We start from the raw sequence: 17,139 nt of genomic DNA, 5'->3' as shown, positions 1-17,139 counted from the left end.
AGCTGAGGAACCACTGCAGAGCTTGCAACTATTATGTGCTTAGGTTTAACATTCTCATAGGGCATGATAGACAACACTTGAGGTCAGCAAAAATATCGAGCATTTGAGAAACTAAAAGGAGTCAGTGTAAAGAATAAAGCTTTACAGTGGAGAGGGGTCATAGAAATGCAAGACCAATACTTAGCAATTATCAAGGAAGGCCTGATAAAGCACAGAAAGAAGCAAGCAGGTCTTGTGTAACACAAATTGTTTGAAGAGAGAGGGAATTCTTCAAAAAGTTGAAATGGTGTCTAAAGAAAGTAGAAAGCATGATAACCTTAGAGTAGCTGTAAAAGCACAGTAAGGCAGACTAAAAAGGAACTTGAGGAGCAAACAGAAAAAACAACCCCAACAATAAAATAGAAAAAAAAAATATAATAAATCTTTTTGCAAACTCACTGGGTACAAGAAACCTGCCATAAAATGTGTAGAGTCTAACGATGATTTGGGCATAAAAGAGCACTGAAGGAGTGGCCATTGTTGGAAGACTTAACCATTTGAGTTGACATCCACTGTGGAAGAAATTGAAATGACTTCCATGCCAGATCCTTTCTGGAGGACTTGCCAAAGTATATGTCTGAAGTGACTGCAGGAGAGGTTATAGGAAAAACTGTAAAAACAAGCAGCAACCCATGTCCAGACAAGATTATATTTAGGCAAAAGTTCCAAAAGAAAGGGAAGATGAAATAATGGACTTACTGTCAGGGCTGTGAGAGAGGGAGTTACCAGCTGTGCTCCACATGTTAAAACATTTCTTGGTGCCTGAAGTGTGGAACATGGTGCCAGACAAAACGTTTCCAGGGAGGAACTGGGGAACCACAGACCCCTGAGTCTGCGATCATTACAGGGTGTAAGATAAACTACAGGAAAGTAAAAAATTACTGGATGCTTGGATAAATGAGCTACTTGAGCCGCCATGGCTTTTGCAAATAAAAGTTCTGTTTTATAAAATTACTTGTTTCCAATGGATGCAGATGATCCATTTGATACACCGCACCTGGATTTCTAAAAGCTTTTGAGAAGATTCCTCACAAAAGCTTTATTATGAAAATGAGGAGCAACTTCTGTGTTATATAGGGTATAACATATTGTGGTATTTGCATGACTAAATAACTAGTTTAAATACAGGAGGTTAGCAGTAAATGGTCAGGTTTTACAATGTAGTTATTGATATAAATCTGCAGGGATTTCTGCTGGGATAATGTTGAACATTATTGTTCAACAAATCAGTAAATGGTCTGGGAAAACATGTGAGCAAGAGGTGAACAACTCAGCTGGTGAGGCTGAATTATTCAGGGTAGGAAGGGAAAGGGGCAGCTGTGCCGAGTTTTGGAAGGATCTCACAAGACTAAGTGACTATGCCATAATGTGGTAGATGGAATTCAGTGTAGGTGAATATGCACATGGGAGAAAATCAGTCCTAACTTTACATGTAAAATTCTTCAATCTTAATTGACAGCTACCATTAATACAGGCAGTCCCAGCATCAAATAAAAGATTAGGAATTCATGGGAAGGGAATAGAGAGCAAAACAGATCCCATCATCATGCTACCATATGAATCCATAGTTTGCCCAAACACTTCTGTATTGAGTGCAGGGTTTGCAGTAAAAAAACACAGGGTGGTGTCAGAGATGGTTGGAACAACTTCGTTATTAGGACTGATAAAGCCTTGATGATATTCATAGCAAAGTAAGAAGATATTTTTGCCACTGATTTCAGTGGTCTAGATCAAAACTGATTCCCCAACAAACACGCTCATCGCTGGCCTTTGGATGGATTTGGTGTGGTCACAGGGTGGATCTATCAGTTCTGGGTCTCCCCATCATACATTTCTCTTGTGTTGTTTAGCTAAATAACTGTATTTGTCTTCTGTGGGCTAAGGGAGGAAAGGAAATGAAAGCACTGTTCCATACTCCACAATATTTGTTTGTCTGCAGCATCCAAATTCAGATAAATTAGGACTGTAGGGATAATAGATTATATACTTACTCAATATTCATTCTTGAAACCATATCCAAAGTTGTGAAACCTGCTGCCATGAAGTTATTTTTATACTGACCCATTTTTATGGAATCCAGCCAGTCACTGACTGAAACAAACAAAGGATATTCTGGAACTTCACCAGGTGAATCTGGCATTCTGTAAACAAAACAAAACAAAACAAATGCAAAGGTTACCAAGCAATACAAAATATGACACCCAATTTACCCCAGTAGACATAGCTTTTACTAAAAGGCAGAAGGAATGAGAGAGGAGTCTGAGCTGTAAAGGTCAGACCTTAACTGAGGATCTCTTTAACCTCTTGTCTAAAACTTATAAATCACTTCAGTCTGCCAAGCTGCACTACTTAAACAACACATTTTATTAAAGAACTGCAGCTCAGTAACACACTGAGGAATAGGCCTCTCCCACTGCACTTCTTTTTGTTCCCCAGAATATTTCCTTGCAGATCGACATGTTCAGGATTATAATACTTTGTGAATACAGTAGTCAATGTAGAGGACAATGAAAATTTAGCATAAGATGCAATTAAAAAAATTAAGCCACCATGAGATGATTTTTACATTTATCTACAACCACCCCACCCCAGATGGCTCCTCACTGTGATATCATTATGCTACAGGAACACTTTGATTACAGTACTCAGAAGCTAAAACTCACCCTAAAAGAAGCCAAAAGAATAAAATGTCGTATCTTTGCTTTTACCTAGAGTTATATAGAGTAGCAAATAAAATAGAAGGAGCTAATTTAGTCTCATTTCTTTTTGAGTTCTTTCCCCTAATATTATCACAACTGAAACAGAAAGATGGAAAAAAAAAGATTGCGATTTTGGGGCACTGATTTCCAGTCTTCTGTTGTGTGCTACATTTGGGAGGGCTCACAACTTCCACTGGCTTTATGCATTTTGTGTAGAGAAATTGTATGAACAAAATGCAGAAAATGCATACTGCTGTTTGTAAAAGCTTTATGATAGTCTTTAGGAGAAAGACACAATTTATTGTAAATGGAAATTTAGACAGCAAAAGCCAGCCAACATTTACTGATGGAACATGACTTCATGTAGGAAGCAACACAGCGTCATATCTTAATGAACCAAGTTTCACCCACACATACTCAAATACAGTAAGTACAGCGATTTTCATTAATATTATCAAAATGATAGAGGGAGAAGCTGAAGGAGAGGAGAACACTGTTAAGTACAAACTGTAATTAAAGACCTACCATGGTCCCTTCCCACCTGAATTACTCTATGATTCTAGAGAAGGTTACCCAACAACCGCATTAAGCATTCTCAAATGAATGGGAAAAAACTTTCACGAGCAGGTGAGGTCAGTCATATTTCAATAAAGCATATTTTTTTACACTCGAAGTTATGATTTAAATAAAAAGAGATAAAAAAACCCCACTACTCTGATGCTAAATAAAGTGATCCAGGTACAAATAGCAAGTCATATATATATATTTATATGCATACACACATAGAGGATGCTAACTCTAGGGCATGGATATTTAAATCCCACAAGTCTCCCTAGTCTCTGCTGATGAAATGGCTGCAGTCCTCACTCCAGGTTTTCCTACCAACTTCTCCATTCAGCTTTTCCCACAGCGAGGTACCAGCCCCAGTTTTGCCTTGCTGCTCAGCCCTTCTCAAAAACATTTAAAGGTTCTCAGCAAGCCCCACTCAGGGCTTGAGAATCCTTTCAAAGCCCATGGGGTCTCTATGAAAGCACCTGTATCTTAAGGTGACTCTTAGTGACTGAAGAGAGTGAGGCCACCTGGACCTTTGCTGATTTCAGCTAATATATGCAGGGACAGCTTGGATCAATAAGCCTACAAATACTGACAAATTCTTCTACTTCAGCCTTGCTTATCCTGTGGCAGCATTCATTTCTGAAACATTATTAATGAAAAAAAAACCACAACAAAACAACCTTGGGCAACACTATCACGAATTTGTTGTGGGATGGTAACAGCATAGTCTCTTATTTGGTCACTGCTGCCATTCTGCTGCAGACAAATAAAGATTTAGCAAAGACACAGCTACTTTCTGCAGGATATTACTTCAAGGCAGTTCACAAATTGCTTGAGCACTGTCAGATGGAGAGACAGGCTGCTGAATTGAGAAAAAAAATTACAAAGAGAAAACAAGCACATAGGAAAAACACACACACACATACACACACACAAAGAACAAAGAGATTCACAGAGATTAAGGATGGATAGTGCACAAACAGAACTCAGACAAAAATAATAATAAAAAAGCCTAATATAATCTGTATGGCTTGAGAAAAAAAAACCTCCTTGTACAACAGTGTATTAACAATAAAGCAAAACTTAAAAGGAGCTTAAAATTATTTGAACCTGCATGAGTTTATGAACTCAGAACTTTGTGGTTCTTCATCCTTACTTAATGCCCTAAACCACATAATGATAGCCACTATGTGTTATGAAAAAACAAAATGTACCAAAAAGAGTCTTACACAAGTACATCCTCCACTAGGGTGTGAAGGGTGCTGGGGTTGCGGATCAGCTTGTCCAGGAAGCTGACAATGTCACTGAATTTGGGACGGTGGTTCCTCTCCTTCTGCCAGCAGTGAAGCATGAGCTGGTGAAGAGAAGCTGGGCAGCCCATGGGAGCTGGAAGCCTGTAGCCCTCTTCAATGGACAGTATAACCTACAGAAATACAATCTGTATGGTTACCAGGCATTAAATGCTGAAAGGACAGTGTGACACTAATAATTAGAAACCACGGATGATAAATTATCCATGGCACAGCCACCATCACTTTATGCATTGCTGGGGCTTCACTGAGGGAATCAGGACTGGCAGGGGTGTGACCAGAGGAGACAGGAAATATTTTCTAGGCATATGAAAGGCACAGTAGGAACTTTTTAGGGTCACTGGTCATCCCCTTCAAACACCTAAGAAAGCAGGAGGGGAATAAAGAATTCATGAATACCACCATCATTTTCTACTTACCTGGTGTGACCACTGCATCCCACCATGCTCTAATATTTGCATTTTGACACAGTGTTTGTGTGTAGAAATACCCCAATACAATCAAGCACCACAAATACACATTGTGGCACCAGACAATTTACTTGGTATTCACGTTTCTGCTGATCCTTAGAATAAGATTAAATCTGGCAATGTCCCTCACACCAAGTTACAGCAGTCTTATTTTGCACAGTCTCCCTCAGAAACTTGGATGTCTGAGATGTTTGTGACTAAACAAAAGTTAATAAAATTATGGTATTACCCTAAAGTGAGCGAGACCTTCAGATTCAGCAGATACATAAAATGTGTTTGGTAAAGATTCAGAAAGAAGCAGATCTGCCACAGGTAAATCACATGTATGACAATCATGTTAATCACATGTTGATCCAAGTCGAAGGAAAGCTTATTTTTAGTAACATGGGTAGCAAAAAACATTGATTGAAAAGAAGAGTAGCAGCCTGGCTTGATAGGAGTTAGTAAAACTAGCTTAAGCTCCATGGAAAGCTTCATGGATTCATAAGAGCTTACATGGATTCATCCTATGTAAGGTTTAAAAAACACAAGGGAAGGTCAGGAGGTTCTGCAACGAGTGGTGGTAGCAGTAGGGATGATGTTACAAATTACACAGTCAGGATTCTTTTCTTGTGTAAAAAGGAATGCAAAACTAGTCAGTGGCCGATCAAAAACGAAGCTAGGAAAAAGACCAGCCTTACCACACATGCATAACTCTCCCACATAAAAATTCAGCCAATGCTAAATGTTTGCTAATATGCAAATGATTGCACACAATATTTATAACCACACAGTGCACTTAGGAGGAACATACCTGCTGCACTGATACCCACTGAGCTGCAAGGAGACATTAATCATTTCCACACAGATGTATGTACATGCTGCAAAAGTGTTAATGCAGCTGGAAGGGGTTACATTAAACTGTTTACAGTAAATCAGTGTTTTACAGCACCAGCTCTGGCTTCAATATATTCAATCTTATTATCCTGGAATATATCCCCGTTCTCTATTTGCATTCTGAATTAATGCTGGCTCTGCTCAACAATGCCTAATGCTTATGCTGCAAGCATTATGTAAATAAAATAAGAGTAAAGAAGCCACGTTAGGACCTGAGCTCCCCTTGATGGCATGGCAGGAAATGGAATAAGGCTTTTGTAGCTGCTCACAGCTGCTTGTCTGTTTTATAAACACAGGTGATCTGGTTCTGTAATGTACATGCTGCTGTTAGAGGAAAAAATGCAACCATCCCATTGCTAGGGAAATATTTCCTTCAGAACCTTGCCTCCCAGAGCTAAAAATGCCCCCACAGACTGAGGATAGGCAAAACTCAACCATGTGCATGGAATTTTATTCACATTTGTTTTTCCATTTATTATTAGTGTATCTCAAGCAGTTTGTCAGAAGTGGGTTCATAAAACACTCCTGACAGAGAGGGGCAGAGCTTACTTGGTACTGGCCAACCTTAGCAGCCCAGAAATGCAGACATCGAAATTTTTACATTTAACTGTGCCTGTTGCAAATGTGGAATTTATGAAATGTATTTTGTTTTTAAGGCAACAGGAAAGCTGCTCTACTTTTCAGAGACATATAGCATTTGCTCAACACAACAATAGAGGGCTGATGAGGTTTTGCTGAAGTAATTTATTCAGGAAAAACCCAAAAGCAACCATAATTTTCCAGATATATTTTCTCTGCCACACTTTATTTTAATGTATCTCTGAAACTGAAGTCACAGTGCATTTTGTTTCCTCTCTTGTTCAAAACGAAAATTTCAGTATGAGGAGAAATGCCAGCTGGTACTAGGATAATTATAATTTCTCATTAATACCAGCACATTTAAAAAATAAACTGGATATATTGCCTCATTAGTATCCCTTGTGAGGCAAGTATTATTTTTAGATTCTAAGAAGCAAGAGTAAAGATGTGATAAGTGTTTAATACTGCAATGGGAATCAAGTCTCAAAGGAAGAATTAGAGCATTTTAGTTCCTTATTTATTGATATATTTATTTTAGCTCTTGCTCTACCATGTGCATAGCACCCATATCTCTCTGTTCAGAGAAATCAGATATCCATATACCTAAAAGGGAATAAGTATGAAGTTTTTCTTAGTAAAAGAAAATTGTATATTATAAAACATGTAAAGATTTTGCATGTTAACTCCTCTCAAATGCCTTTTCCCCTTGTCAGTTTAAGGCTGACAAAGCACCACATCAATCATGAAATCTGCATCTACAAGAGTAAAGCAACAGCTTGTTTGCTGTTAGACATAGCTGTGAAGTCTGAATATTAACAGAGTTAATATTACATATTGGTTATGATTGTCTGAGCAGTATTTTATGGACTTCTACACAATATTTATACACGTGCAATTTCAAAATAATTGGCAACTGGCAAAAGTGCCATCTGAAAATGAAGCTGTAATCTTCCTGATAGTTTCATTATTAATAGTAACAGGGATTCTTGCTTTCAAAAGTTAACTGGCAGCTTTTTTAATGAGACTGAGACAGAAGAGAGTCCAGAGGGATATTGTCCCTGTGTCCTTCTGACATGTGAAAAATCTACCAGGAGGGAGAGGCAGCTGCTGCTGCCTTATGGTACAGAGCCAATCCCAGGCGCCTGCCAAGTGTTTTGATATCTCTGAGTTGAAAGAGCTATATTAGGATAAGTTGTTTTTTTTCAGTATTACAAGAAACTTTCAGGAGTGTAAGGAGTTTTATTCTGTTTGCTGCAGTAGTTTCCTTGCATACCAATTACAACCCATTAAATATTCTTTTCATTTTTTTCCTTCTTTTTGAATACTGCAGCTCTGCAACATGCATTAATTTATACGGTGGCCTCTAACAGGTGTCCCAGTAGACTTCACTCACAGCTGTTCTACAAACCAAATGCATGGAATATAAATCTTCCTTCCCTCACATGAGCATTAGCAAGCCAGACTCTTAGCACAATCTGTTCATCAGTACACTAGTTTCCTTGGAAAGTTCAATATCTTGGCTAATGTTTATTAATTAAGCAATAAGACACGACAGACTGTGCAGCAGCCCTAATTAATGGACACCTCTGGTGCCTGCCACACATCTAAGAAGTGCATTAATCAGCACCAACACCAGTTTGGAAGTGACTTACCACAATAATAAAATGGTTATTTACTTAAACAAGAGCAATCCTCAAACTTGGCAACATTTTTAAGCCTCTGCATTATGCAGAAGCTTAAATTTATTATATGTACAGTATTAATTTTGTGAGAAGCATTTTGCAGCTCAATTTCCTTAAGTTCAGCTTCCAAATCCTTGCTGGGGAATATAAATAGAGGATGCTGGATTTGCAGAGGTGTTGAGTCATTCTGGATACCTGTGAGCAGCTGTAGTCTCTGAACACCAGACTGGGTTTATTTAGGTGGCACGTACCAGTTTAAAACTTCTCTCATCAGCTGTGTTCATCACATGGTCTAAAAAAAGGGAGTTAATTCTCCAAAGCTGTATAATTAGAAAAGCAAATGGTAATGGAATGAGAAAAACCAGACCCAGTTCTGCAGAGTTTATATTTGGAAAACTTTTGGTGATCTACCAAAATCCACCCAATTCAAGAAATATTTTAATTGCTGTCTAGAGAAGGGCTTTATTATGATCAAAACTCAGTAAGTGTCTTAATGGTAATGTCAGCAGACATTCTGATGTAGCAGAACCTCTGACTATAGCCATGCAAGACCTTATTAACTGTTGTTTGCATCCTGTGTCTTTTCTGAATCTGTTTAGTGCACATCCCTCTCTGTTGTTTTCCCTGCCATCTGTACAGCACCACTGACCTTTGAAAGTCCTATTATTTCTGCAAAATAAGCTCATGTGAATTCAGGGCAATTTACTGTACTAACAGAACAGTCCCAATATCCAGTAAAATAAACTTTACATTATATCTAATAACTTGAAATTTCCCAATGACACTTGAAGTGACTAAACATATGTAGAAGGTCACAGATGCTCACTGCTCACATTCTGGCACTGAAATCCTCTGTGTAGGAGAAAAGGAATCCTTTGTGCTGGGAATTTCTGAACTGCAGGGAAAGCCCCCAGCAACTGGCATCATTAGGGCCTGCAGCATCATTTTGTATTAAGAGACATTTTTATTTTGGATGTAGGAGAAATTAAGTGCTGCTATCTTCATGCTGTAGCTGATTATTTAATATATTCTAAATGGAGAGGTTTGTGACAGTCTTTTTATTTTGGTTTTTTTTTGGTTTTTTTTTTTTGTTTTTTTGGTTTTTTTTTGTTTGTTTCTGACAAAAGGTTTGGTTGTTTCTTTCCTTTTCTTCCTGAAACAGTGAAATTATTTTTAAAAATTGAAATCTCTCTCAGATCCTTATCCCCAAATGACCGATCAGCCTTAACAAGCAACCAGACTTGAACAGCTGAATAACTTAGCAACAATGTAAAAACAGCCATCTGGGAAAGTCTTGTCAATTCTTCAGAACCAATGCAGGAATATTCCAGGCACATATATGAGAGAGGTTAAGGTGGCTTGGCTGATATTCCAGATTTTGACACAGAGCTTGATGGCTGGTGTGAAGACTGAGTGTACCAGTTTGAGCTGTCACAGGGATCCATCAAACAAGAGAATTTGTGAAAATCTAAATTGTGGAAGAGAAAAAAAACCCTAACAAGCTTTCAATTATACTAGAAGAAATTTTGTTGGTTTTTTTTTTTTTTTAATTCTGATTCCAGCCTAGAAAGAGAACAAGACAGCAAAGCAGGGCAGGGAGCGGCAATAACTTTTAAAGCACATTTGAAAAAGATGCAAATGAATCCTGGGCAGCACTCACATCCTGGTTGGACATCTCCCAGTAGGGCCTCTCTCCATAGGACATCACCTCCCACATGACAATTCCGTAGCTCCAGGCGTCACTGGCGGAGGAGAACTTGCGGTAAGCAATGGCTTCGGGAGCAGTCCACCTGATGGGGATCTTTCCACCCTGGGAACAGGTTGAAAACTTGTCAAGGTGATTAGGATACAGAATAACACGTTTTAAAAGAAAAGAAAAAAAAAACAAAACCCCTTGATTCTGATATTCTACATTCTGACTTCCATCAGTTTGCGTGTCAACTTGCTGCAAGTGGAAAGGAAGAAATATGCCTTTTTTATGGAATTTGGAAAAAAATTGATTTCATGTGTAGTCTAATTCACCAATACCTGTACTCTGTGAAAACAAGCCAGTTCAAAGAGCAAAAAGCATTTGAGATGATTAATGTTTGTTCAGTCATATAAATAATCAGAACATGGATTTTGATTGAAAACATCCCAAGCTTTAAATTCCTAGTGCATTGACATTTAAGCTTTTTCCCTAAATGAGACAGAAACATCTATTGCAAAACAGAACACTGAAAGCTCTTAATGAAAATATATAATCAGGAAAGAAACTATACGCTTTCTATATGCCTTCAAAGCATTACAATTGATGATATATTTTAGTTTTTGTTGTGCCCTTTAAATATCCAGGTAGAAAACAAACCAAGTGTGCTTCTAAATAGGCATTTCCTTAGGATATTCAACAGTGTCATTCTGCAGCCTACAACTTAAAATCCAAGCTCTCCTACCAAAAAAAAAAAAAAAAACAAACAGAAAGAAATCAATCAAAAAACCTAACTTACCGTTTACAAGACCACAGGATGCAGAATTTTTCTCTGACATAAGTACTTTACACCACTGAATCCTTTATATTCTCTCATAAATAGTTTCTGTGTGAAAACTACTTTTCCATCTCAGAAAAAAAAAAAAAGGTATTTCCTCTCCAGGTACATTGCTCATTTAAAAAGTGTTCTTTTTTCCTTTCAAGAGCGTACATTTATTATCATTCTCACAGAACCCTTTGGAGAAAGAAAAGCAATATAGTGAAAGTGCCACTAGATGGTAGAAGGAGGCAGTCAGTAGAGCTGAGCTCACTCAGCAGCGTTGCTTTCAACAAGCAGTAATAGATTCTGCTCAGTGCTGTAATTGTATTTCTGACTGAAACAAAAGAGGAAATGAGCTGGAACATCCATTTGGCAATGAAGAGAGGCCACAAAACAAGTTAAAAACAAGAGTTAAAAACAAGTATGTAAATCTCTGCTAATTTGCTTTGAATATATGAAAAATTATCTGAGACTTGTTGAGGCCTGACTTTGGCTGGTTGAGAAGCTGTTTGTTCTACCAATAAATTGTTCCAAATCCAGGCTCTGTGTTTGTGGGGATGTGCCACTCAGCCACACTCTCCTTGCTGATGGAAAATGCATGGTTAACATTTATGTTCTATGACAGTGGCCAAGATGTCCTTTGGACATTTTTACATTTTTTGCAGCTGCTTTTTCAAAGCCTTTGCTTCCTCCCATGTGGTAAATCACTCACTGATCGAAGCACTAATAAGGTATTTTTTGTATTTTTGCCCAAGTACCTCCACTATCTGCCTTTTATTTATCCGTTATCCTGGTGGTCAGCTCAGTCATCTGGCACATCAGAGATGCATAAGACTTTGTGCCTCACCTGCTGCCACCTGCCCTCACCAGCACTGCAGTGTGTGATGCTCTTGGTCCCCTCCTGGTACAGCTGTTCCACTTAAGAAGCAGTTAAAAATGATTTTTGGAAATGTGAATGAAGAAACAGGGGACAAAAGAGAGTTCTAACAGGAAATTCTTCAAGGAAAGGCCAGGCTTGGACAAGATTTCTTGTCTCTTCTCCAGGAAATATTTATTTACACCTTCTAAAGTAATTGAGTAAGAACACTTGGTGTTTGATCTCCCAGTCTGGTTTCAGTGGTCTTTTCATGGAATATGCAGGGCCAGGCTCCCTGAGGTAGTGGAAAAATCAGCTATTTAATGCCACAAATGTGTAGCTTACACAAACCAAAAGGATGCATCTGAGGAACAGAGAGTTTCAGGGTCTAACTGTAAAAGATACTTCAAAAATATCTCTTCACACTTCAGAGTTATGGGCCTTGTCCTTTCTACTGGATTTGGTTTAGTTCTTTACTTATAAAAATTTTATCACCAAACTTATGTAATTCCATCCTCAGAAAGATTCCTGTTTTGGAGAGTTTTATTATTAATTTATAATTTTTTAATTTTAATGAAAGTCTTATGTTAATAATTAAATATCTAGTTGTAAGTAAAAGACAAAATTGTACACATGAATCAAAGGCATTTGGATATTTATAGATTTTACTTTTAATATATATATTAAAATAATATGGATAACATAACAGGAAAACAATCTTCACACTGTATCCTTTTCTTAAATCTGATTTTGTATTCTCAAATTATACTCAAAAGAGAGGGCACATCTTGAGCAGTGTTTGCAGCTAGATTTGTGACTCCTGGCTAAATAAAAATGAGTTTTAAAGAATCTTATCAGACTCTATAACTACTTTCATGACACAGCTTCACTGACTGATCCCTTTTGGACTGAAACAGTAGCGGCTCATTGAGTGTGAAAATGAGAATGAAGAACAGAATCTGAACAAAATTCAAGGCAGTTCACATTCAAGGGCATAAGACGTGTTCAGAGTTGTAATGTAAAATAAAAGACTTTTGTGCTGGCTCTAGAAACCTCTAAAATTTTTGCAATGGATTCATCTCATATATGAAGTTGTTATATTCATGAAAATGTGAATTTCAATACTTAATTATGGTTGCAGAATATATTTTTATGCAAAAAAGTTGTTTTATTTATTTGAAAAGCATTCAAAAGGTAGAGATTGCAATATGAGTACCTTAAGGAACATGTATGACTGAACAGTAGCAATAGCTGCTCATGCATAATAAAAGAACACCTAAGGTTTAGAGTGGCTGAAAATATATTTCCTGTTTCTGATTAGAGTAATAAACAGTGTTACTGATATTGGATATGCCTTTTTATATTTTAATCTAACTAGGGAAATAATAAATGTAATACTTACTGTTTGCACAATGCCTCACCTTCAAATTAAGATAATTTATAAATCATCTACATTTTGCTGCTATAGCAATGAGATCTCTCAGAGCTGCCTGCATTAGAAAGCCCTTTTTGCTTTTAGGTTATTTTCTTTCTTTTTTTTTTTTTTTTTTTTTTTTTTTTTTTTTGGGGGGGGAAGGGGTGGGGAGGAGGGGCAGAATGGGTGTCAGGAAACAAATTGTTTTTCTGCTCCATTTCATACATTAATAATGATATCAGTGATAACCTAATTTTGTTTTCACACAGTGAAATAACACTAACTCCACTGTTCAAATAATTAGAATTCAGCCTTTTTTCCCTGTATGCTGCCAGCTGAACAGTGCCTATCTCCTGATTTTTTTTTTTTGTGATTCTAATTTAATAAGCAATTTTACCACACAGCATAAGACTCCCCTTGGAATTATAGTATTAGGTTCACATTGCTTAGCTTGTAGAACTGTTCAGAGATGAGCCCTTGAAATGAAACTTTCCCCCTCAGCCACACCTACACACACACTGGCTTTTCCCTGCAGAACTGACAACAGCACAGTTTGCCACACATTTAAAGGCAGGACTGGAACTCCGTGGTGTAGAACACCTCATTCTTTACCTCAGGCCATGCATGAGAGAGAGAGACAGTCTTCACCAAGTGCCATCTCTGAGCTCACACCACCAAAAAGGCCTTATGATGTCTTGTGTGGCCACAGCTGCGTTTTTGCTTTCTCCACTTTGATTTTTTTTTTTCTATTCTACTTGTTAGATGTCTCTTTAAAACCAGGAGGTATTAATAGTTCCTATTAAATAAAAATCTAACCATATTTCCAAACTCCAGCAGAACAATGTAGCTGGCAGCTACAGCCCATGATTCTACCAAAAAAGGTGGGGATGCATCAGCAAGCTCAAAATGTGTGATGAGAAGAAACAAAGGAGGAAACCTTCGTGATGTCTGGAATTTCTGGCATGCTCTGGTAGCTGATTAAAGTGAGGAGTGGTAACTGAGAGCCTGAGGTGAAAAACTGAAGGCAAGGTGTGTGTGAGCAGCCCGCAGCAAACCCAGTGAGGGCATCAGGCTCACTGCCCCAGAGGTGTGAAAAATGCCTGTTTCTGTGGAAAATCCCCTTCTGTATTTTCCTGGAATGACAGACATGTCAGAGGGACTGTCACAGTGCTGGCTGCAGTTCTCCTAAATGCTGAGGTGCAAACCCATCAGGATCCAGATGCAGAGGTATCTAGAACTGTGTGATTCTGGGAGAAGAGGTGCTGAACTGTGTGCACCATCAGTCTGATCTGGCACAGGAGTTCCTGTGCATCTATCAGTTACTGCTCCTTCATGTGCAGTGTCACTGAATCGCGCAATCACTCTCCGAGACACAAGCAGAGTACCTGTCTTTACCTCAATGAGAGAAACAGGGGAAAAAAAAGAATTTCAGAGAGAAGAGAGACACGAGTAATGAAAGAGACTAGTTTTAAATATTGGACGTAATTCATCATTCTGTACAAAAACCTTCTGCCACTCCACTAGAGTGATGCTTGTATTTCATGCTCAAATTTTTCATGTGCAATGCTACAAGTAGTCAGAATTTAACATCCTCAAATCATAATTTAGAACTATTCAGTACTATCAACAGTATTCTGTTGTGCCTATTGAAAAGTGTCTATTGAAATACCAGAGAAACTACATGGCAAGATAACAAAACTGCTCTGCAAAAGCATTTCAGAATTTGCTCTCATTATGCCAATTCCAGTTAGTTCTACCAGTCTCATTTCACTCAGAACTGAAATGAATAAATCCCCCTGATTTTCAAAAAGACTGAATTTGCTTTTAATCTTTGGAAAAATACTAATTTTCTTTCAAATGTCCTGATTAACAATGCTGAAGTTAAGTATATGGAACTTGATTTCCCCCTAAGTTAGCTATTCAAATTTTCAGAACAAGTTATTTATGGTTTCGAGAGTATGTTAATTTTAGTGGCTGTTAACCCCTATACTGCACATCTATTTCTGTCTTCCAAAAGAAGGAAAGCTCTTGATGGATGGAAGGAAGCAGCACTGAAGATACTGGCAGAATTACAGCAGACAAGATAGAATGCCTGTCCAGAGATCATCAGAAATACTTCACATTAACCAGCAGAGGTGAATCAAGGTGCTTCTCCAAAATACTCCACACCATCCTGTCATTTTGTCTTCCTGAAGGCCATGAGATGGATGAACTGAGTAGCAGTGCACACAGATGCAAACCTCCAGCAAGGCAGATATATTCTACCCTGTCACCTTTCAGCTCAAAAATCAAAGAATTAAAATATTAAATGACTTTGCTAAAATTAAAAAAATTATGAAATCAGAAACACTCTCTAATACAGTGGAGATTCTCATTAGGAGTGGCAGCAGCATTCATTTCCTTTGAAACAAAGACCTTCAGCATCTCCTTGCCTGCTCTGAGGCACTGATCCTACCTTGGGCTGAGAGATGGTAAGAAGGCTGAGAAAAATGCATGGTTCTGACCCTCAAAATCCACACAAGTGAAATGGCAGAGATTATTTTTCATCATTTACATCTATCCTGCCTTCTTATTTTCTTGACAGGGCAGTTTAAGGAACTTTATACAGTGACAAAGACCTCCCAAATACAAGTGGTTGATACCATTGTGTAAATAACTGGATTATACAGATTTTCTTGTCAGACAGGATGCCTTTATCTACGAGGTGCTCATTGAAAATAGATTGATTTTTTTTGCCAGAAATATTAATTTTAAAATATTTGTTAGGTTTGAAAATTAATTCCAGGCCAGGCAGGTTAGTGAGGACTGGTGGTGTCCTCAGAGCCCTGGTGAGAGCCAGTCAAGTGTACAAAGACAAATAAACACAAGTATTTTGTAAAACCTGTTTGAGACTGGTCTTTTGAAAGGTCATGATGAGACTGAAGAGGCCAAGGAGTCTCATATTGTTTTAGAGAGTGGGACTTTACATTTCTTTAGGATTAAGAGTGCATTTTACAGTATTGTGTGCTTGGCTCTTGATCACAGAGAAACCCTTTCCTCTTCTGAAATTAAATATCGGGAGCATGCATCTCTACCAAACCCAGTTTAGAAACTACAGTGGTATTTGACAGTAATGACAGGAAAAAATGTCATTTTTCTTTGAAACTAGTATTTCTGGCAAAGATCTATCTCTTTTCAAGAGCATCAATTTCAAGCTATCTGCCAGCTGTGTCAGCACAGCTCACATTACAGCCGTAACCAATTTCTTGAGACTTACTCCTCCAGAGTCCTTCAATCTGCACATCCAGCCCATCCACTTTGCTTACACAAGGAGTCCTACCAAAGTCAATGGATAAGGTGAAAAGGACTTTTTTTTTGTTCTGATATGCTTATTTGAAGGATGCCTTACGTTGCACAACTCTGCAACAAAAGAATTTGCTATGTGGTCCATTCTTCCAGCAGAACTGAGTTACCAAACACAAATATTTCTCTAAACTCAAGTAATTTCAGTTGAAAACAAAAAAGAACTTACCAGACACTATCTTTTCTTAAAAGCATCAAGGAAGGCTCATCTCTGAAATTATGCTCCTGCCTTGCCCAGGGTTTCATGAAGTATTTATTATTGGATCAAAAATAAACTGTTACCATGCGCTGCTTGAATACTGGATGTTATTATCCATCATTAACGATTTCACGGCTAGTGATTTCCACACTCGTATTGAGCTGACATGCACGGCAAACACTTCCCAAGTTTCAGGAATCAAGTGGCCTCTCTCTGCACTGCTATAATGCCCAGATAATTCATTCCTCTGCCCTGCCCCTGAATCCTGCCATAACTCCTTCTATACAACACAATTTGAAGTGGCCAATAAAAACTCAGAAGTATCTGGGAGCTCAGAAAGTGAGAACAAACTGAAATGGATCTAAATGTAAAATTAACACTATATAGGCTACAGTACTGTCTCAGCAAGCATTTTAATATTCCATTACTTGGGATGCTGTTCTAGAGAGAATGTAGGAACCTAGATACTGAATTAACAGACAGCTTGCTCTGGGGTACATGAGATTTTATTTATCTAGGGCTTCTTCAAAATTTATTCCAGAAACAAGTTGGAAACACCATGAAAATTAGGCTTTTCTTCTGAGAGTTGCAGTGCCACACATGGATGATGA

The 17,139-nt window shown here is 38.0% G+C and overlaps 1 protein-coding gene across 9 annotated transcripts in view; it reads right to left on the bottom strand.

The window, feature by feature from the left end:
- EPHA6 (EPH receptor A6) overlaps positions 1-17,139 on the bottom strand; it is a 381,012-nt gene that overhangs the window by 10,785 nt on the left and 353,088 nt on the right. For 8 of the 9 annotated variants that reach the window (XM_038150645.1, XM_038150636.1, XM_038150617.1 and 5 more), the window contains 3 exons: positions 9,871-10,020; positions 4,523-4,716; positions 2,031-2,180 (listed from right to left, as the gene is read on the bottom strand). In XM_038150645.1, the coding sequence (XP_038006573.1) occupies positions 2,031-2,180; positions 4,523-4,716; positions 9,871-10,020 (494 nt within the window). Of the gene's footprint in view, positions 1-438; positions 626-2,030; positions 2,181-4,522; positions 4,717-9,870; positions 10,021-17,139 lie in introns of all 9 variants that reach the window. The other variant, XR_005258586.1, reaches the window with a different exon arrangement.

This window comes from Motacilla alba, chromosome 1 (assembly GCF_015832195.1).
Source record: "Motacilla alba alba isolate MOTALB_02 chromosome 1, Motacilla_alba_V1.0_pri, whole genome shotgun sequence".
Classification (NCBI taxonomy): Eukaryota; Metazoa; Chordata; class Aves; order Passeriformes; family Motacillidae; genus Motacilla; species Motacilla alba.
Note: the sequence above shows the minus strand (reverse complement) of the source record. Positions and strands in the feature narration are given on the sequence as shown.